Raw genomic sequence first — 22300 nt, forward strand, 5'->3', positions numbered from 1 at the left:
AAGTTTTTTTTTTTTTTAAGGAACATTTCTTTTTGAGAAAATCAATAGTTTTTAGAATATTTCTTAAGTAAAAGAACCAAGAAAATGTGTAAAAAAAAAAAATAATAAAAAAAAAAAAATATATATATATATATATATATCTAAACATTTTCTTAAGAATAAAGTTCCAGGAAAAAAAGCACATCAAAGAAGAATTTCTGTCTTAAGACACTTTGGTGAATCCCGACCCCCTTATTTCAGCTTCACTGCTACATATCACAGCCGGGATTCCTTAGAGGAACACATGAAGGAACTAAAAAATTAAATAAAAAATTATTTAGTTATTTGTTTGTTGTTTACAAACATACTTTTAACTCTTTACCAGCCTACACTTAACCTGAATGTCTGTGATTGGTCAGGATGCTGTAGCGCAACAAACAAAGACACTGAGGTATGTTAGAGAGCTCATTTACATATTGTACCCTTATATATAATATGACCAAACAGGATACAAAGAGCCAATCCAAATCCACAATACTGATCACAATATCCTCACAGTCATGCAAAAGCCTTGTATCTCCAAAATGGCAACTTTACAGGAGAAGGTACAAACCTTCATAACTTTCAATGGACGTCAATGTAAAAAGATCTCAGTCCAGGTCATTCTGGAGCATTTCTAATTGGGCTGTTTATCATGAGATTCAGACACTAGCTAGGTCTCATCATTCCAGCCCAGATACTCTGAATGCTCTCAGTCAGATCCAGAAAAAAACAAAGCTCCACCGATTCCAAATCCGAACACAGTCTGTGTGCATGTGGCAGCAGTGGCACATTCCTGCTCAGAGCTTCAGATGGGACACATTCCACACCCATCTGCGACTCCGTCCACCTCCCAGGCATGAGGAGTCAATCCCGGCCGGTTCTCCCGCGCAGTGCAAAATAGCCAAGCCGGTGAGAATATGCAGCACGGAGCTATTTCAGTTGTGGTCAGCTGAAGGTCGACACGAGATCCTTGTAAAGGGCTTTATTCACCAATGTAAGGAATTTGAGAGGCCTTCAGGAGAGGGACATGCAGCTCTACTGTATTTATAATTGCAATGCTTTGAATTTAACAGGAAGGTCAACATAAAGGGAAGCAGTAACTGATTCCTGGGCATTTTATGAGTTATCTCAACATAGGTTAGTCAGAAGTTCTCCAAAAACATCAATAAATGAGCTGATTAAATACTGTGTAAGATATTTAGCCTGTGGCTCCGCCCCTTCAATCTGTTTACTGTTTAGTCCAATCTGCAAGTCAGAACTTCCCCTATCACATGCCATTTCCAGACTGGGAGAATTTTCATAATAGAGCTCTGAGCCTCTGGAATCTGAACTAATGGGAATCTCCTCATACTTAATAACAAGCAGCAGTTAGACCGTAGGGCCGGTCTGGAGCACCCAAATTCCAATCAATCTAATTGCCAAATAAAGTGCTGCCAGAAGGTGTTGTCTAAACGCCAATTATCTGATTCTGACCTACAGACCTTGCATATGCATACGTTCTCATGTTACATCTACATCCCCAGACACCCAGGGTTCACTCACTGGCCAGACGTCTCTGCTGAGACAGCTGGATCTAAGAACAGAATAGAAGTGAACCAAGAACTTCTAACCCTCTCTAATCTCTTCGCAACGAGGCAGCCGAGCAGGGTCAGTCCTGTCTCCGGGCCGTTCTTCCACCAGGCCGTGACCTCGTGGTCTAGAAAAAGAAGCCCCGGAGCTAACTATCAGCCAGAAACACTCGTCTTTGATTCGCTTACTCATTGTAAGTACGCTGTGACCCCCCACCAGGATGCTCCCTGACTGGGGCTTATCGAATTAGGATACACTGATCCTGCCACTCATCTGACATTTCCCTTCACTAGCTGCAGGGAAAAAAAAGCAAAGGGTGGGTGGGCGTTGGGTCAGCCCAAAACACTCTCGTCTCTAGACCTCATTGGTCAACTCCAGCAGGCCCCGGATAGCTCTCTCAGTGCCGCTCGCAGCTATTCTGGTCCACGGAAACCAGGACGCTTGCAGTGGGAAAGACATTTAGAACATGACGGCCCCGGAGAGGCACCGCTACAGATGCTGCAGCCATAAAAAAAATAAAATATTATGATGAACCATGGGTAGAGTGCTGTCCTTAAAACAGAGGAGGTCTTTTTAGTGAAAGCTGGTTTCCCAAAATGCCTTTTAATGGAAGCTGCTGTACAGCAGTGGTTCTCAAACCAGTCCTCAAGGTCCCCCAGCTGTAGATCATTCCAGCTCCATGAAGAAGCATGTTTGTAAGACATTAAAATGTCCATACACATGGTGGTTCTTCTATGACACTGCTCAAGGAACCAGTTGAAGAACCTTTTAATCTTTAAGAGTGTAGAACAAATGACCTGCCCTATCAGGAGAACCGGTTTGAGAACCAAAGTCTTGCAGAAGCGTCTTTCTGAAGTTTAAGAACCTTCAGATTATCTCAGGAGGTTTCCTGGGGCCGTTTCACAAGCACTCATTTCTTAACAGTGCTTAGGCAATGCCAAGGTTCGGATCCCCTAGGAGCACAAATATAGATGTGTACTGCAAGCTCCTTTAGATAATGAGTATGTGCAGTGGGCAGGGTGAAAAAATGAGTAGCAGCAGTGGTCAGGGTGTCCATCATAAGCCTGGAAGGAAGCCAGTCCCCCCTCTGATAAGTAGAGATAGGAATGATAGATGACAGGGTTAAAAGAGAGGTGACGGGGTGGTGGAGGGTTGCGAAGACCTGTCGTAGATTTGGGAGAAGGGGCTTCAGGCATGTTCCTTCTTCCAAAATTCCAAAATTTCATAAGCTCACTAGACTCACTAGACTACACCACAGTAAGACCTGGTGATGCCGCAGCCATCCATGGCTGGGAGTCCCAGAGAGCATAACTGGCCTAGGGGATTGTCTCTGGGACGGGTAGGATGGCCCTCTGCTGGTGTAAAAGAACTGGCAGTTAGTGTTCTCCTCTAAGCGTGTTGAGCTTCAATGATGTTGCATTAGAGCAGCAGATCATTTCATGTAGCACATGCTAGCCTTAGCATCGTGTGATATGGGGAGTCCTAACTAAGATAAGATAAGATAAGATAGTCCTTTATTAGTCCCGCAGTGGGGAAATTCACAGTGTAACAGCAGAAATGGATAGCAGGACACTCAGTTACAAAAATTTAGATAAATAATTTACACTATATACACAATATAAATAAGAATTAAAAAAGCAATAAACAATATTATTTACAGCAAAAGACTCTTAATTGCACATGGGGGTGGGATATTGCACATAGTATTCCCTGAACATGAACATGTGTGTGTAGTTAAGTGTGTGTGTATGTGGTCCGCTGGGAGCAGTGTTGGTTGTGTAGTCTGACGGCAGCAGGAAGGAAGGACCTGCGATACGGCTCCTTCACACACTTGGGGTGAAGCAGCCTGTCGCTAAAGGAGCTGCCCAGTGCTGCCAGAGTCTCATGCATGGGGTGGGAGCTGTTCTCCAGCATGGATGCCAGCTTGGTTGTCATCCTCCTGTCTCCCACCACCTGCACTGGGTCTAAGAAGCACCCCAGGACAGAGCCGGCCCTCTTTATGAGTTTGTCCAGTCTCTTCTTATCTTACTAATGGGTGGAATTGAGTTTAAATAATAGACAAAAGTATTTGGACACCTGCTGAAAACAAGAGTATTTAAAGAGTTTAACCCACTGCTGGAATAACTGTCTCTACTGTCCAGGGAGAAGAAGGCTTTCTACTAGATTTCGGAGGAGCACTGCTGAGAGGATTTGATTGCATTCAGTGGCAAGAGTGTTAGTAAGTTTAGGATGTTGGATGATGATGATCACCACCCCAACTCATCATCCCCAATTCCCCAACTCATCCCAAAAGCATTGGATAGAGTTCACACCTGGCCTGGCTCTAGAGAGTCCTATTCTATTGGCAGTACTTCTCCATAGCTGTGTGTGTGTGTATGTGCATTTACACATCTGTGTCAGCAATTGGTGCACCTTAAAGTAGCCAAATGCATTCATAAGAAGGGGTGTCCACAAACATCTGGACATGTAGTGTAAAATAGTGATAATACATAAACCAGCAATGTCACACATCCAGAGGGGTAAATGTGGACCGTCCAGAGAAAGAAGCTGACCCATGCATGTTCCCCTGCGGGTTATTTGTGAGCGTGCATTGCGCTCGGCATTCTCAGAGGCCCTGCTTCAGCCCTTGCTAGCAAAACTGACGGAGTGTTTGCATGCCTGCTCAAGCCTTCAAATGTCACTCTGCTGTGTCAATAACACAGGAACGACTCCCGCCCCGTCCTGCCCATTCATCTCACACTGAAAACACTGCACTCAGACTACAACCACTACAAGGCCCAGCGCTGCTATACTGTAGATGGTGTCCTAGAGCAGAGCAAGTCCAGGCCAACACGCTTACAAGCTCAGTAGTTCTTCTAGGGAAAATGTGGGTTCACTGCAAAAATGCTAGCTTGTCCAAAGCTGTAATCATTGTATATAGTGTAAAGTATCTACAACTGATCTGGTGAAAGCGCCGGTTGCCATTGCTGGGTTAAAAAACAAGTGAAATTAACTGCATTACTTCTTTAAAAAAATTAATTTGCAGATGGACGACACTAAAATATTAATAAGCAAAAATTGCTTAACCCCTTAACACAGCAAGGCTAATTACACACTAAGGTGTATTACTCAGTAACTACAGGGACTTCTATACAAACTGGTGGGGCAATTCTCTGGTAATAGAAGTCATATGTCATGTAGTAACACTTTTGTCCCGCCGGCGGGACACAGACTGTTTCAGGGGTTAAATTACCTTGTGTTACATTGTGTCCAAATTTTATGAAGAACTGACCAATAGAAATGCTTCAAAATGACTTGGATTTAAATCTTTTTACATTGACTTTCATTGAAAGCTAAGAAGTTTTTTTCCTTCTCCTGTAAAGTTGGAGTTTTGGAGATTTGAGTTATTTGCATGACAGCGACGATATACTGCAAATTATCAAGTAGTCGTACAGTGCATAAAACATTCTTCTACTTCTACAGCATTGCTCCAAAGAACCCTGTTTGGTTCCTCTTGGCTCTTTTCTTTTTCCACAGCCTTGCAGTTTAGTGCAAGACTAGGTTTAAGACGTGCTCAGCAAACAACAATAAGCAAATAGCAACGAGGGATTGGAGATCTTTACTCTAGAAGAAGCCAGCACTGAGGAGAACCCCTCTGGAGAACATCTCACCGCTTCAAAATCCTTTAAAGAGTCTGCATCAGAAGTCCCAGTCAAACCAGTCAAGCTCAACCAAACAGCGCCCAGCAAATCTCCCATTCAGTCACAGAAGCTGCTCTTCAGAAGCCTTAGAAGAGACGAAGAAAGCCACCGAAACCCAAAATAGGCAGGAGCAGGAGGGTCAGATAACCTGATGGACCTCTCTCTCCCAGTCCCAGCCTGGACCAGCCACTGGAGAGGTGCACCTCACACAGCCTCATTTAGTCCTAAACGAAGCCTCAAGCTCTCCCTGCGCCTCCCTCCCCTCCTCACTCATCCTCAATCTGTCTATCACAGAAGCCTCAGAGCAGCAGAGGACAAACGCTGGAGAAAGCATGCCTACCTTTCCAAGTACTTCTCGGAGAAGTCCACCATTGTGTGGAACATGAGTGTGCGCGTGAGTGAGTGTGTGTGTGCTCAGGGGGGCTGTCGGAGAGCGCTGCTCTGGGGCAGGGTGGGCGGCCGGTCACATTCCTCTAACCCTGCTGAGAGCCTCCACGCTCTTTTTAAAGCCAGGGGAGGAGGGAAGGGGGGTGCGGGGAGGCGGGGCTATGGTTTACCCAATTACAGGCCAGCTTGCCTACAGTATGGACTGTCCTGTGTTATGTCTGTGTGTGTTGGTGTGTTTACGGCATGAGTCTATATTACACTGAATAGACAAAAAGACAAAAGTATTGGGACACCTGCTGATTCATGGCTTCCTCTAAAATTAAGGGTAGTAAAAAAGAGTTTCTGCTGCTTCTGTTGGAGTAACTGAGGATTTGATTGCATTCAGCCACAAGAGTGTTAATGGAGGTCAGGATATTAGATGTTGATGATCACCGGCCCACCTTTTCCCCAACCAACTCCACAATTCATCCTAAAAGTACTGGATGGAGCACCACCATCCATCATTCCAGAGAACACAGTTCTTCCACTGCTCCACAGCTCAATACTGGGGGGCTTTATACCCCTGTAGACCACACCTAGACCATACCATGGCCAATAGGTTCATATTCATGTTCATATTCTATTGGCTGTGCAGCTTAAAGCAGCTGAATGCATTTGATCAAAGGGGTGTCCACAAACATTTGGACATATAGTGTATGATTTCCAAGGCCTGGAATCTGCCTGGTATCATGGCTCATGTGGCCTTTTATATATGGAGCCACAGGAAAACAAAAACCCAAAGGATCTTCAGTATCATTTACACTCTTAAAAATAAAGGTGCTACAATATATTCTTTAACAGAACCATGTTTGGTTCTAAAGATATGAGATACGTGACTGAGAAGAACCTTTACATCCAGTAAAACTGCTTCACATTTGCACTAATCACTTTTGCGCATGTTTTTTTAATGGAACCAACAATGGTTCTTCTACAGTACCACTCAGAAAACGCTTTGTTCACTGTTAAAAGGACAGAATCCTTGAGGAACGTTTGGAGGTTCTTGAAGTTTGCAACTGTTGAGGAACCTCTGAAGGTGCTTTACTGATCCTTCAGACAACCTTTTTCTTCATTTTTTGAAGAAACGTTTTTTTGAAGGTTCCTTAAAGCACCATAAGAGGTTCCTCTGCAGTTTTAACTGTGTTTAAGAACCTCCAAAAGTTCCTCGAAGATCTTGGTTCTAAAGATATGAGATACATGACTGAGATATGTGACTGTGAAGAACCTTTACGTCCAGTAAAATTGCTTCACATTTGCACTAATCACTTTTGCACATGGAACCAATAATGGTTCTTCTACAGTACCCCTCAAATAACCCTTTGTATACTGTTAAAAGGACAGGAAGGAGCTTTTGGAGGTTCTTGAAGTTTGCATCTGTGGAGGAACCTCTAAAAGTTCTTTACTGATCCTTCAGACCTTTTTCTTTTTTTGAAGGTTCCTTAAAGCATCTTAAGAGGTTCCTCCGCAGTTTTAACCATGTTTAAGAACCTCCAAAAGTTCCTTGAAGATCTTGTAGCATCTTTATTACATGTTAAACGAGAGGTCAAGAGTAGTGGGAAATACAGTGTCCAAAGCAGTCCAGAGTTTGAAGGTCCATAAGCGTCGAAGGCCCATAACCGTCCTTCCCCCAGCACAACCAATAACCGGTTCTCACCCGCTGCCGAGCTGCTGTAGCTGCTGAAGAGCTGCTGTCGAGCTGTTTATAGGAACATTCCTTCCTCCACGACTACAGCCCCACTACCGCTACACCTGCATCTGCAAAGGCAAATATCAGCACAGTCCCAGCCAATCAGCAGCCTCTCGTGTGAGCTTGCTGTTCTTCTCTCGTGAGTCACGCTCATGAATGGGGCGATGATGGCGGTTCCAGGGAGCCCTGGGGCAGCTGTCACAGGTGGGACGCTAACGTGTTGACAGAAGGGGCTTTAAAGAGCGAGAGCATCAAAAGGAAACCAGCAAACCAGCTGTGCGGCCCGGTCCCCCGGGGGTGCGAGCCAATGTCACCGCCGCTCTGCGCTCGGCTCGGCATTCTCATGCTGCGTCGCTTCCTTTCAACTGCTGATCACGGATCAGTTGCGAGCTACTCTGTAGTTCACTGGATATCAGATCATGCACCAGGTGCCAGAACCCACCCCAGATGAGCTTCTCAGAAAAACAACTCACTCCCTGTAACAACTGGTACGACTAATGTTGTCACCATAGGCCCTACTTGCAGCATGGCCGTGACCTGGAGGCCTGCCCCATTAAAAAATCCAGCTGGTTTTCAGCAAAAATGTACTACTCTATACTGGTTAGCTAGCTGGTTAACCGGCTCTCGACCACCACAGTGTATGCTGCATTTGGAGCATGTTAGTCGGCCTGGTCATACTTGTGGTCTAGCTTGGTCAGCTTGGTCATGCTCGTTGACCAGCAAAACCATCAAACTTAAACAAAAACATACCCTATACTGGTCAAGAGCTAAGCGCACCCAGTACTGGTATGCTAGCTGGTTAACAAGCGCCTGACCAGCATAGCATATGTCCAAAAGTGTTGAAGACCCTTAAGCGGTTCTCACTTGCTGTTGAGCTGCAGCAGCTGCAACTTGGTTATGCTGGTCATGCTGGTCAGCCAACTTAGTCAGGCCTGGTCATACTGGTGGTCTAACTTGGCCAGGTTAGTCAACAAAAACATACCCCATATTGGTCAAGAGCTAATCTGGTCAACCTTCTGTTTTTTGGTGGTCATGCTTGTTGACCAGCTAAACCATCAAACGTAAACACACACATACCCCATTCTGGTCAAGAGCTAAGCTGGTCATCCAGGTCAAAATATACCCAGTACTGGTAAGCTAGCTGGTTAACCAGCTCCTGACCAGCATAGCGTATGTTGCATTTGATTTCGGCCATGCTTGGTCATGTTGGTCCTCCAGCTTAGTGATGTCGGTTGGCCTACTTAGTCAGGCCTGGTGATACTGGGGGTCTAGCTTTTGGTCTCAAAACTCAGCGTATTCATAACCACCGGATCCCCAGCTCCGGTACATCGGCCAACAGACTCCTGTGCCTGCCAGCATCACAACGAGTGCGGTCAGGGAAGAGAGGGCCATCTACCTACCCAGAGAGAGCATGGCCAATTGTGCTCTATCAGGCTGCGACTGCTGATGGCGAAGCAGCATGACCCGGGATTAAACTCCTATGCACCACCAATGTAAACAATTCTGGCTCTGTAAGTCTATCTAGAACCTAGTGGTTCATGCCACACCCAGACTGGATGGCTTTTTTCCATTCTAGCAAAAAAAAAAAAAAAAAATCAGTGGGCTTCCCCTTTATCGAGACCCTTGACCCTGCGCTCTAGCTAACGGTGAAAGGTACTGACCGAGAAGTCATTAAATAGGCTTTCTTAACTAGCTAGAACCGAAACTAGTCTCATGCTGTTTTCACACCTGCTAACGTTGTTCCCTAACGTAACAAAGTCAGAGTTAACTGGTGACTCCTCAGTGGTCAGCCCTGATTGATAGGGTCAACACAGTGCAGGAAGAATTGAGCAGCCGCTGTCACACAGTCGCATGCCTCTGAGCTCAGGGCCAGCTGGGGTCAGCACTGCGAGTGCCGAACAGCTAATCAGAGTGGGTACGACACGACAGAGAGATCCCGTCGAGTTCGGAGAATGGACTCTGAGAACACCATGCTGTGCTCATTCACACAGGCCCTGGCAGGGGTCGGCCCGGAGCGCGGTGGCTGAAATGGGTCAACTCAGTTGACTCAATTACCCAATTTCAGCGTAGTGATGTGGTGAGACTGCCGAGGTACTGAAGAGGCCTAACACAGCAAGACTGTGACTTTCTCGATTAAAGCCCCACCCAGTCTGAGTCTGGGATTCTTTCAGTCAGATCCAATTTCATACGGTCATCATTCCGTCATTCGGGGCATGTCGGTTCTGGACGTCAGTACTTACCTCAACACAGATATTTTAAGCTACGCTACATGTCCCAATGTTTGCGGATACTCTTCTCATGAATGCATTTAGCTACGCTACGTTGTACCCATTGCTGATACAGACATATAGCTTGTTTAGACCCTGTAGAGAAATACTGCCAATAGAATAGGACTCTCTGGAGCAGATAAACATGAACCTATGCGCTCCATGCTGGATGGTTCTTCATCCAGTACTTTTGCTATGAGTTGGGGAGTTGGGGATGAGGTGTGGTGTGGTGGTGATCATCCAACATCCTGACCTCATTAATGCTATATATATATATGATATAATATATTCTGAGGAAAGCACCGGATCCCCAGCTCTGGTACATTGTCGGACAGACTCCTGTGCCTGCCAGCATCACAACGAGAGTGGTCAGGGAAGAGAGTACCATCTACCTACCCAGAGAGAGCATGGCCAATTGTGCTCTATCAGGCTGCGACTGCTGAAGGCGAAGGAGCATGACCCGGGATTTGAACTTGGTCTTTGGAGCCACTCAGAGCCCTATACTTTTTAGAAATGCTACTGGATATGTTTTCAGAAATATTCAGATCCACGTGAATGATGAAAATCCTGGAATTAGACAGCGTTTAATTATAGAAATATTCAAGTTGCCGGCAGCGTTCCCAGAAAAGCGAAGTGTGATGTAATTGATCTGATTTTAATGTTTTGCTCTCTTTCCCTTTAAAGCCACACTTTCACCCCCCCGCCCACCCCCACATAAACACTTTCCTCTCTATCAGACAGAACTAAAGCCAAGCACTGACTGAACGCCAGGTCGGGTTGGAGGTTCTGCTCGAGCGAGTGCAGCCAGACTCCGTCTAATCCCACCTCCAGGGCCGAGAGACAGAGCTATCCGCTCCCCATGCCTGGGCTTAACCAACACACTAACAAAGCCCTGACATGGGCTTGAGCTCCCCGCTGCTTTGCCGTCCTGCAGCTGAGCCTTTAAGCCTTGATACAACAACACCTGTACATGAACTGGAAGTTTAACTGGACTAGTTCCATGCCAAAGTACCGGCCTTCTGCTGCGGCTTCAAACGAGTAGACAGCAGGGTTGAATATTGTATATTGTGCTGATTGAATCCATGTGAGTAGCTTCTCTCGGTTAACTACAGCTTTTAAACATTGATACCTTCACCATCTTCAGAAGACTACTCTGGACAGCGCTTGCTGGAGACCTGCAGATCAATCATCCAGCAGTATACTCCCATTGAGAGCCTCCACTGTAACAAGAATCCACGAACTGTATGATCAAGAGCATGAGCAGCTGACCGACTGCCTGAGACACTTTGACAAGAACCAGACTGTGATGTTCTAGACAACTGGATCAGAACACTGCAGGTCTTGTGGGGTGTTCACAGTATGCAATGATCAGTACCTAGCAAAAGTGCTCCAAGAAAGGACCACCAGCGACAGGGTCATGGATACCTAAGGCTCACTGATGGAGGCCCCATGGAGGCCCCACCTCACAACTTGCAGGACTTAAAGGATTTGCTACTAATGTATTGGTGCAAGAGACCAGAGAGAGGATGCCTTCAGGGGTCTTGTGGGGTCCATGCCTCAAATGGTCAATAGTCAGCATTACGTGGGTGGTACTATTGTTATGGCTGATCGGTGTATATAATCTATACGCTCTTCTAAAAATAACGGTGCCACAAAGGATTCTTTCCACGATGCCATAGAAGAACCACTTTGGGTTCCATAAGGAACGACTGGCCTTATGGTAGCCATTTGTAGCACCTGTGTGGTTAAGCAAGCAGCACTTGTGTGGGGATGTACTGTATCTCTGTAGGACAGTTAGCTGTGGATGTCCTCCTGATTCTGATGTTCTTTCCTGGTGTTTGTGGAACTGCGGGACATTTGGTCTGTGTTGTGTTGCGGTCTTGCGTACTGTACTGTGCTTTCGCAAGTTTGAGTAATGGAACACACTCAGACACTTACCGGAAAGCACATAAACACATGCAATAGCACTCACAACCACAAGTGTAAACTTTGGGACGGGTGGTTTCAGAGATGGCGGCACTGTGACGGGGAAACAGGGAGGAAGAGCAGAGGGCATAATGGTTGGATTAGCCGATTCCCAGTTTATGATCATGTTAATGGATTGAAAGAATGACACTCAATAATCCACGACGGAAACCATCATTGGTTGCATCCTCACCATTAACTAAATGGATGTCATGATGGTAATGCTGCTGGTACACTGGTTTGAGATATCATGGATGTGGGATTTCTGGGTGCAGCTTAATACTCTGACTTTTGGAGTCTCCAGCATGAATGATTGTGAGATTTCCAGCTCTGATTCCACTGCATGGCTGCAGGAGCTGGGGCTGTCTGAACTAGCTCCAGCCCATGTTGTTAAAGGCTTTGAAGAACGCTGTGACAGACCTGCAGTAGTTTGCTCTGTAGTTGTTGCAATAGTGTTGATATATGGTTGTTAGGTTGTTCCTAGAATGCTGCTAGGTGGTTGCAATGGTATCCCAAATGTTGCTAGGTGGTTCCTAGGGTGTTGCTAGGTGGTTGCTATAGTATCCCAAGTGGTTGCTAAGTGGTTGTTAGGGTGTTGCTAGGCGGTTGCTATGGAATCCCAAGTGTTTGCCAGTGTGGTGCCAAGTGGTTGCCTGTGGCTGGTTGGGTGTTACTAGAAGTTGCTCATACGATGCTCATATATCTTAAAAACCGTTGGACTATAAATAGGATAAAGAATGGTTCTTAAGGGGTTCCTTAGTAAACGCAAATGTTCTAGATACAACTTAAATAACTGTCTAGAGGCTAAAATGGTTCTTTGCTTGTGTCAAGCGTTCTTTGCATTGGTGGGAAAGCTTAATATGGGAAATTCTTAATAAAAGATTCTATATAGCACCAGTGCTGCAGGTTCTGCTGTCATTACGAGTCAAAGAGCCTGTTTTAAGTACTGCGTAGAACCCTGTGTGATAAGGTTAGCCATAATAGAACACCTGAGAAGGGAAAAGGGATTGACCTGGAGGAAGTGCCCATTTAAAAGAATCCCGGGGGGCATCAAATTTAATGCTAGGCCTATCAGAGAAGACAGAAAGTGAGTGGGTGCTAGGCTAAAAGCTAACCTAACCAACCGGCTACAATCTCCTCAGCTAGCTAGCTGCACACGATGCAGAGAGGACAGCTTAAATGAATTGCAGTGTTCTTGTTACAGCTGTAAGCTATGCTAGGCTAGGCTAGGCTAGCCTATGCTCTTGTAAGCTGTCTAGACTAGCCAATAAAAGAAAAGCCTATGTAAAAGAAATCCATAAAAAAATCTGTAAAAGGAAAATTAGCCTTTTTTTAATCCTATGGCAAAATAACAGGGTGGTAAATCTGGGCAGTTTACCCCAACCAAAGTCAAAACCTTAAAATTTATTCATCAAACAACAACTTCAATGCTGAATAAATGTATCCGTAGGTACCTTGCAAGGTATCCTCTGAACCCAATCTCACACAATACGAGCTGAATCACAGATAGTCCTGCCTCAACAAGAAGCTGAGGTTACATAAGAGGCTGAAACAGACAGAACTTTGGCCTCCATACCGGAATTAAAATACAAACACTCCCGAACCTTGTTATGATGAGACGCCGGCGGAGGAGAGGTGTCAGTCAGTGAAGTTATGACAGCAACCTGTCCACATGTGGGCTAAATACGCTAAATACGGCAGCTTTTACTGTCAGAATAATGTGGTGTCGCGTTCTGAATGCCGCAGGCCGTCCAACGGAAAAGGTTAAACTAGCACAGGCAAATCCCCTTCAGGAGTGCAAGGATTTATCTGGGCGAGATTAGGCTGATAAATCTAGGACTGCTGAGTAGACTTGGGCCTCCAAGGAAAACAACAGACAGAAAAGTAGAAGGCCGGGACTGTAAGTATGAGAGAGAGAAAGTACATACAATTAGGTAACACTTAGCAACACTTAGGTAGCTATTTTAAGCAACACAAATAAAGGGTTTATTAAGGTTCATAATGACCTTTAATCGTGCATAATAAAGAGATTTGTTATGTAAATCACTGTTAACTGCATATACAGTTATAATAATGCACAAAAAACACTGTTACCACCCTGTTATGCAGACTATTAAGCATGAAGTATTACCAGGGGCTGTGCAAAATTCAGACTTTAGAATTCAATTCAATTCAATGTTCAACTCATCAGTAATTAGAGACTAAAAAGCTCTAAATATGGATTTAATAAGTCAATTTGGATCATGCTACTTTGGTTGAGAAGACAGAATGTCTATTTTTTCAGTATGAGTTCCATACAAGAGTTCAGTGAAACAGTGCTAAGGGTTAAATATGATATGTTCTACTAACCACTAATTACAGACTAAACTACACTAAATAACAATTAATAAATAATTAGTGATTTTCTAATAACAGACCTCCTATAATGTACGAACAACGGTTATAAAGAATACAGATGATAAAGATGGGAAATCTGAAATGTGCCTTTTATTTGTATAATACCAGCTAAATTATTTCTTTGTTTGTTTAAAGTCTTTAACATCACATTTTTAAAAGCTGAACAAAGCTGTTAAAATCGCACCTCTTTCATTGACCCCTCATGGTGTTCATGGTGCTTTTAAACAGCTTTTAAAGCAACTCCTGCAGCACCTTCAGCAGACTAGTCTGGACAACACTCCCAGGACACCTGTAGGTAGGCTAACAGCAAGCTAGGTAGCTTTTGTTAGCAGCAAGCTGCAAAGTGGGCCCCAGTTCACTTCTAGCTCATTCCACTGTAACAAGAATCCACAAACTGTATGAACTAAAGTGAGAGAGTGACAGTTGTGGGGGAGCTGAACCACTGACTCTCTCTCTCCCTCTGTATATATATATATATATATATATATATATATATATATATATATATATATATATATATATATATATATGTGTGTGTGTGACTCTACATGATCAGTGTCTCTGGTTTTACTATTTCTAGGCAGTGTGTTTAAGGGAAATGAACATTTGCGTTGTATTTCATAAACCATGGACAACATTTCCTCTAAATTCCAAAATTTTTTTTACCATTTAGAGAATTTAATTGCAAAAATGACAACAGCTCAAAATCAACTGCTCAAATAATGCAAATGAATTATTATAATAATTATAATGCAACGTTATTATTGAAATTTAAATACAGTACTAATATCTGAACTTTGAGAGCATTCAGAAATCACTATGGTGAAATAACCATAACCAATCACAGCTCTCATGTCTTGGCCGGCTCTCCACTAGTCTTTCGCATTGCTGTTGGGACTTTATGGCATTCATAGTCTGCAGATTCAGCTAATTCAGCTTTGTTTGATGAAATATATATATATATATATTAATATTAAAAACTGTGTTCATTCAGCAAACATCAGCAGCATTAAAGACCAATATAAGACCAACAGGACCAAAGCATTGAATCATGACTCATTTTTTGAATCATTTGACAGCCCGAGTCCAACACCAAGAGCAACAGAGCTGATCTGTGCTTTAGAGTTAGATCACAGAGCTGAGCAGACGACTGAATGAGAAGCGATCACTGGAGGAAACTGGGTCAACTGTCTTTCTGAAAGACCTGTGAACGGCCCTCCTGATGCTGGCTCAGCTGGGGGCGAGCATGTCAGGACTCGCCTGCGATGCCGTAAAACAGACAGGCTTACGAATTCAAGACATAGCAAAGCTGTGACAACAGCGCTGTCCGAGGAGGAGCGTGTGACGGCATATTAATCAGCCATGATGATGTGAGTAGATCAAGAAAATGAGATATTTGTGTCATTCAAGCCTATCAGTCCCACCTGGGACATTACTCATAACGCACCGACACACTGATCACAGCCTGGGATCAACAGAACTTTCCCCCAAAGCCTTTTCAGTATCAGTATCAGTATCAATGAGCTCATCCTGAACTGTAGCTTATATAACTACTAACGTTTGGGTTTAGTTGTATTGGTAGACAACAGGTATCGCATCCATGGTAACAAACTATTCAATAGCATAGCCACGGCTCTGTTGCTGTGTTGGTAGAAATACACAGTGTGAGATTTCCGTTGGTAAAGGTCGAGGGTCAAGTCTATTTTGTCACTCCCATTTGCATTACCCCTTGGGTGTGTAAATGTGTGACTACCTGTAGCCCTATATACAGGCCCGCTGACTGATTACAAGATTGTAGACCTGTGATGCTAATTAGTGGACACACCTTGATTTAACATGTCCAGGCCTGTTTAATGAGTTTACTTTTTTAAATAATTCTGTTGAAGCATGGTTCAAAATCAATGTCGGATTTTAATTGGTTAATTTTCATAGAATTTTTAATTATTATTACTTTTGTCAGATTCAAGTTATTTCTGTGACCATTGTGTATATATATATTTATATATGTATCTATATATATTGTCACTGTCCAATAAAAATGGGGGCAAAATTAAATCTACAGTAGAAAACCTGTAAAACGGAGATACAAGGTTTTCTTAGCGCTGTTATAAACCCTTTTCTCCACCAGCTTTCCTCACACTCCGTAAGGACACTACTACTGTCATTATTTACGCCACATCACTGAGAGCCTGATTCATTCAGCCACACAGAGGAAGGTTAGGTGTGTGTGTGTGTGTGTGTGTGTGTGTGTGTGTGTGTGTGTGTGTGTGTGTGTGTGTTTCTGTGTGTGACTGGCTCTTCTGAGTCCAGGTCAATCAGGAGTTTAGCTCATATTCAATTGAAACGAGCCAAATTCAAAGGAAATGGAAATGCTCTACAGCACTAAGCCAGTTGTGGTGCAGCACACTGATGACTACCCAGGGCCTGCAGGGCAGATGCTACCGACACTGCACACACTCTCACACACTCTCAAACACTCACGCTTGCTTTCTCACACACACCTGCATGCTACCTCCCAGTGACAGCTGAAACAACACAGTGTTCGCAGCTGCAAGACTGTGTGTGTGTGTGTGTGTGTGTGTGTGTGTGTGGTGTTACAGTACTCGCGTGACACCATTGTCTCAATCACAATGAAATACATGTGACCCATTTGGGCCTTGTCCAGATGCATCCTCTTGAGGCTATTCCTCATTCTAGCTCATTCTTCTACACTAGTGGCGCGCTCCTTCAGCTAACGTCCATTCTTCTCCATTAAGGGTGTGAACCTCCGACCTCACAATGATTCAATTTGATTGGATTTGAGTGTTAAAAATAGACTGAACATAAATGGATCGTCTGGGGCAGTAGTGGAACACAGGCCGTTAAAAACACCAAGCGGAGGTTTGGAGAAATAGCCTGGGAATGTCATTTAGGACCCTGAAAATGTGTACTAAGTTTCTTGAGGAACGTTTGGAGGTCCTTCAACTTAAAATTGCTAAAAATGAGCATCTTAAGAGGTTCCTCCACAGTTCCAACTTCTACTTTTAACAGTGTAGGGTACCAGAGTGTCTGAAACTCTAACATTAATAACCCACTGGAGGTCCGAAAATGAGCAAAATCTCCTTCAAGGGTCAATGAAGCTTGTGGGACAAGTAGGAAATCCAAAAGAAGATGCAAAAAAGCTAATCCAAAAATGCCTTTCCTCAGATTTACCCTAAACTGGGACCCCTCAATCACTGCAGGGTATTTCACACACTGGTTATAACAGGTAATATCACCCAACAATATGAAATGTTAAATGATAGGGGGGAAATAAACCTCCCCTGGTGGACCAAACAGAGGTTATCAAACAGCAACTGAAGACTAGGGATGTACCAATATAAGACTTGTGATGATATTTGCTGATATTTGACCTGTACATATCTGCTGATGCTGATACATAAACATTTATAAAATGTTAAGATCTGAACTACCTGGACTGTGATTAGAGAAAAACAACAATATTCATTTTAGAGAAATATGTATTTAAAAAATATATTAAAAATATATATTTAAAAAGCTACCTTAATATTTGTAAACTTTGATTTTTTCAACAGCAAAAAATGTATATTGTGTTAAATTTCAGGATGAATGGACCAATAGAAATGCTCCAAAATGTCTTGCTTTGACTTCCAAAATATGAGGGTTTGTTCAGACAGCAAATGTATAATAATTAACACAGTGTGTTAAAATGCAGTAAAATGAATACATATATTTTACTGGAGTTCAATGCAATAATAATAATAATAATAATAATAATAATAATAATAATAATAAAAATAATAATAATAATCATAATAAATATTCATTAATAATTTAAAATATCAGTCATGTCTAAACATCTGTTTGATGCTGATCAGAGTTTTCTTTTATCATTATTATTATTATCTGATACAATGATATGATTCTAATCACAATCACTGTGCATCCCTACTGAGGACCCATCCTTTTAAAAAAGACCTGCTACTGCACTTATAAAATGTGCATTGCCTTAATGTATATCCCTGTATCAGGGATGATTCTGGAATCTGCCAGTGTTTTAGCTGAAGGGCAGCCAATGGGTGAAGGGCCTTGCCCAAGGGCCCAACAGTGGCAGCTTGCCGAGCCCAGGTACCGAACCCACAACCCAGTCATCAATAGCACAGAGCTCTAACTGCTGAGCCACCACTTCCATCTAAAGAAATGGATGCCTCACCCAAACCGGGACTTGAAGTCTGACGCTCTACCGACTGAGCTATCCGGGCCCTAAAATTGCAAGGGACATGCAATACAGGGTGGCCATTCTGAACCCATTGTAATGGGAGGTGTTAATGTGTGACCTTTGGTTAGCATGGCAGTGACACAGCAGGACAGAGAGAATCAACAAATGATGAAGGGCCGGCATCCTTAACATTAAGCTGTACCTCCTGCAGCTCCTCACACCTCTCTGAGAAAGAGAGAGAGAGGCGGAGATCAGCCATCTCTGATCTGCTAAGCTCTTCATGTTGATAAGACATTGCCTCTAGCAGTGATCAGTGAGAACACACACACACACACACACACACACACCAATGCATACAGCTACTTTAGGTTACACCCATTGCTGCACAGATGTGCAAATGCACACACACACAGCTTATCTAGTCCTTGTAGAGAAGTACTGCCAATAGAATAGGACTGTCTGGAGCAAATAAACAAACATGGACCTGTTGGCACCATGCTGCCTAATGCCAGGCGTGGGCTAGAGGGGTATAAAGCCCCCCAGCATTGTGCTGTGGAGCAGTGGAAGAACTGTGGTCTCTGAAATGATGGATAGTGGAGCTCCATTCAGTACTTTTAGGGGGAGTCAGGGAGTTGGGGATCATCATCCAACATCCTGACCTCACTAACTCTCTTGTTGCTGAATCAATCAAATCCTGCCAGCAATGCTAGTGGGAAGCCTTCTTCCTTGGACAGTAGAGACAGTTAATCCAACAAAAGCAGGATAGACTGTTTTTAATCCCCTTGATTTCAATAGAAATGATGAATGAGTAGGTGTCCAAATACATTTGTCCATAAAGTGGATGCGAATATAATGAACACTGGTAGGATACGTGTTGACTGGGGGACGTTTAGAGGGAAATATTCATATTTACTCTGAGTGTGACGGGATTCATCAGTCCCCCATAAACATAATTTGCCAGAGCTGGTCAAAATGCCCTGAGGTATTAGCCTAATCTCCAGCTATAGCCACAGCTTAGCATGGTATGTGTACATCCGTGCTGTGGCTCACTGTGTACATGGTGATAGCTATGAACCATTTGCTTAAACAATTTGCAGACAGGCTTCCAGGTAACTCATTATATCAGAGTGTTTTGCTTTTTGCTAAAGAAAACACATCCCTGGCACTCTCGGGTCAAAAATCCAGTAGTCATGAAGCTCATATGAGGCTTGAAACCCATGGAGAACATCAGACAACCCTCCAACCCAGTCTGGACTCTCATTCTGGATCACTGCAAACATCTAAAGAGCAAAAGTAATGCAATAATAACTCAAATGCACTCTTAAAATCCCACTTTGGGTTCCTTAAAGAACTTTCTGATGGGCCTGTACTTTGTTTTTGTACAGATAACACCTCCCTGGTACACTCTGGTCCACCTAAAAGAATTACATACACTCAAATCTCAGATTTTCCTCTAAATATTCAGAATACAGTAGTTTGTAGAGCCACAATCCAGCAGACATTAAGCTCATATGAGGCCTGAAGCCCATTAGGAAGACCAGATAACAGTCCAACTCAATCTGGACTCTCAATCTGGATCACTGCTGACTCCTAATTAGCTAAATTAATAAAATAATAACTAGAGCTCTGAGGACAAGTAGCTGATCTGCTTGATTGGACTTCGTCTGTAGACAATAACTGGAAAAAACAACGTAAATACTAAAACCAAACCCATTCTCACAACAAAAGCTTAAAAATGTGTCTTTTAGTTCCCTAATGAACTTGTATCTTGGGTCTTGTATTTGGTTCTTGTACAGCCAACCCAGCATCGATATGCTCTGGTCCACATAGAATAATTACATACACTCAAATCTCAGAATTTCCTCAAAGTATTTAGCATACAGTTGTTTGTCGAGACACAATCCAGCAGGAATTAAGCTCATATGAGGCCTGAAGCCCATTAGGAACAACAGATAACAGTCCAACTCAATCTGGACTCTCCATTTGGATCACTGCTGACTCCCAACAACGTAAATACTAAAACCAAACCCATTCTCACAACACACTCTTAAAAATGTGTCTCTTAATGAACTTGTATCTTGGGTCTTGTAGTTGGTTCTTCTACAACCAACCCAACATTGGTATGCTCTGCTCAAAATAAAAGCCATATACTAGAAGGAAAAATACTCAAATCTCAGATTTTTCTCAAAATATTTAGCATACAGAAGTTTGTAGAGCCACAATCCAGCAGGAATTAAGCTCATATGAGGCCTGAAGCCCATTAGGAACACCAGACAACTGTCCAACTCAATCTGGACTCTCAATCTGGATCACTGCTCTCAGATGTAAGCTCTCAGATGGCCTGGCGTCCATTGGTGCAAATTGATCAGGATGCTGAAAACTATTAAATCATCAAGTAAAATAATAAATAGCACTCCAAAGGATGGGAAACCGATTGACCCAGCCTTCACATTCACTGTTTTATGCATAAGAATAGACTAAAACACAATGTAGCGACACAAAGAACTCAGATCTTTGGAGATATGCCACAGAAGAACCATGTCTAGTTGCCTAAAGCACATTTAAAAGACCTCAACTTAAAGTACAAGTTCCTTAGTAGTTAAAGGTCTTCCCCAGAACTGTCTGGGAACCTTCGCTGGGAACCAATTTTCTAGAGTATATCTTCCACACTGCCTGATGAACATCTACCAGGATCTTCTTACTAGGCCAGTTGAGGAACTGAGCGCATGAACATGAGCAAACAGAACAGTGGGTACAGACTTACAGATTCTTGGACTTCTTCTTCTTGGTGCCGTCAGGGCTCACGTCACAGCTGCACTCGGAACCAGCACTGAGCTGCGGAGACAGGAAGAGGAGAACAGTGGGCATCATCCATCCGGGCCAGCATCGTAAAAGGAGAACAAGCAGGCTAGAACCAGAGAACCTCTGTAGCCCACACGCCCAAACCCTAGCCTGTTTAATCCTCAAGAGCCAACAATGGGTATAGTCCTAGAGGGAGGGTGGCTGGTGTGTGACCCCAGCCGGTCTAATCCTCAACACCAAGCCTGGAGAATAGTCCCAAGAAATGTGTGTGTGTGAGAGAGAGAGTGTGTGACACTGCTGCTATTGGCCTGAAGTGTGTCCAAGACTAAAGCCTCAGGCTTGGACCTTGGAGTCGTGTTACCTTCCTGTGCTTGGAGGATTCTGATTGGCTAAGAGGACCATAGAGGAGGACGGGGTAGCAGGAGGTGTTAAGAGGGGTGGGGGGGTGGGGGTTGGGGGGGTCAGTAGGCAGTAATCTGTCTGCCCAAGACTCATGGGCTGGACAGCGGGGGTGGGGTGTTCCGGGCAGTGTGTATGAGTGTGTGTGTGTTTGTTTTCATATATGTTTAGGCCAAAAATGGAGAATAAAGAAGCAATGAAATGATTCAGACCATAAAAGGGCTTTCTAGTAAAACCATGGGCTGTTTCTTTTCCTTTCATCTTTATTTTTCATGTTTTGACAAAATCAGACACAAATGTGGCACTTCTTCACATTGTAAAAATCTCATGATGGATGGACCAATAGAAATGCATACATTTGACTTTTTTTTTACGTCAACTTTCATTAAAACTTAAGAAGGTTTTTTTCCTTCTGCTTAAAAACAGAGACTATCTAAGAACATGAGGAAGAACCACTGAGAAGAACCAAGACTCAAAAAGAGAGACTGTAAAGCTGCTTTGAAAATTTCTGTAGATCATCAACGATATCTTTATATATATATAATTATATTCAGCTAATATCAATTTAACTGAAATTAAATGAATGATACAACAGATGCAACAGAGTGTCCTAAGAGCTTGTAAAAGAACCACTGGGAATAACCAAGGTTCAAAAGTAAAAACATCCTAACATAAAGAACCTTTGAGAAGAAACAAGACTGTAAAGAAGACTGTAAAATGTCATGATGGATGGACCAATAGAAATGCATTTTTTTAGTCGACTTTCATTGAAGGTTCAGAAAAAAGAGAGACTATCTAAGAACATGAGGAGGAAACACTGAGAAGAACCAATATTCAAAAAGAGAGACTGTAAAGCTTGTAGATCATAAAT

General features: G+C 43.3%; 1 protein-coding gene across 4 annotated transcripts in view; it reads right to left on the reverse strand.

Moving 5' to 3' along the window:
- The window catches only part of rgs3a (regulator of G protein signaling 3a), a 256992-nt gene that overhangs the window by 11480 nt on the left and 223212 nt on the right, over nt 1-22300 (reverse strand). For 3 of the 4 annotated variants that reach the window (XM_072694696.1, XM_072694615.1, XM_072694785.1), the window contains one exon: nt 20993-21063. In XM_072694696.1, the coding sequence (XP_072550797.1) occupies nt 20993-21063 (71 nt within the window). Of the gene's footprint in view, nt 1-5610; nt 5751-20992; nt 21064-22300 lie in introns of those variants that run through there. The other variant, XM_072694868.1, reaches the window with a different exon arrangement.

The sequence above is a fragment of the Salminus brasiliensis genome, chromosome 1, assembly GCF_030463535.1.
Source record: "Salminus brasiliensis chromosome 1, fSalBra1.hap2, whole genome shotgun sequence".
Classification (NCBI taxonomy): Eukaryota; Metazoa; Chordata; class Actinopteri; order Characiformes; family Bryconidae; genus Salminus; species Salminus brasiliensis.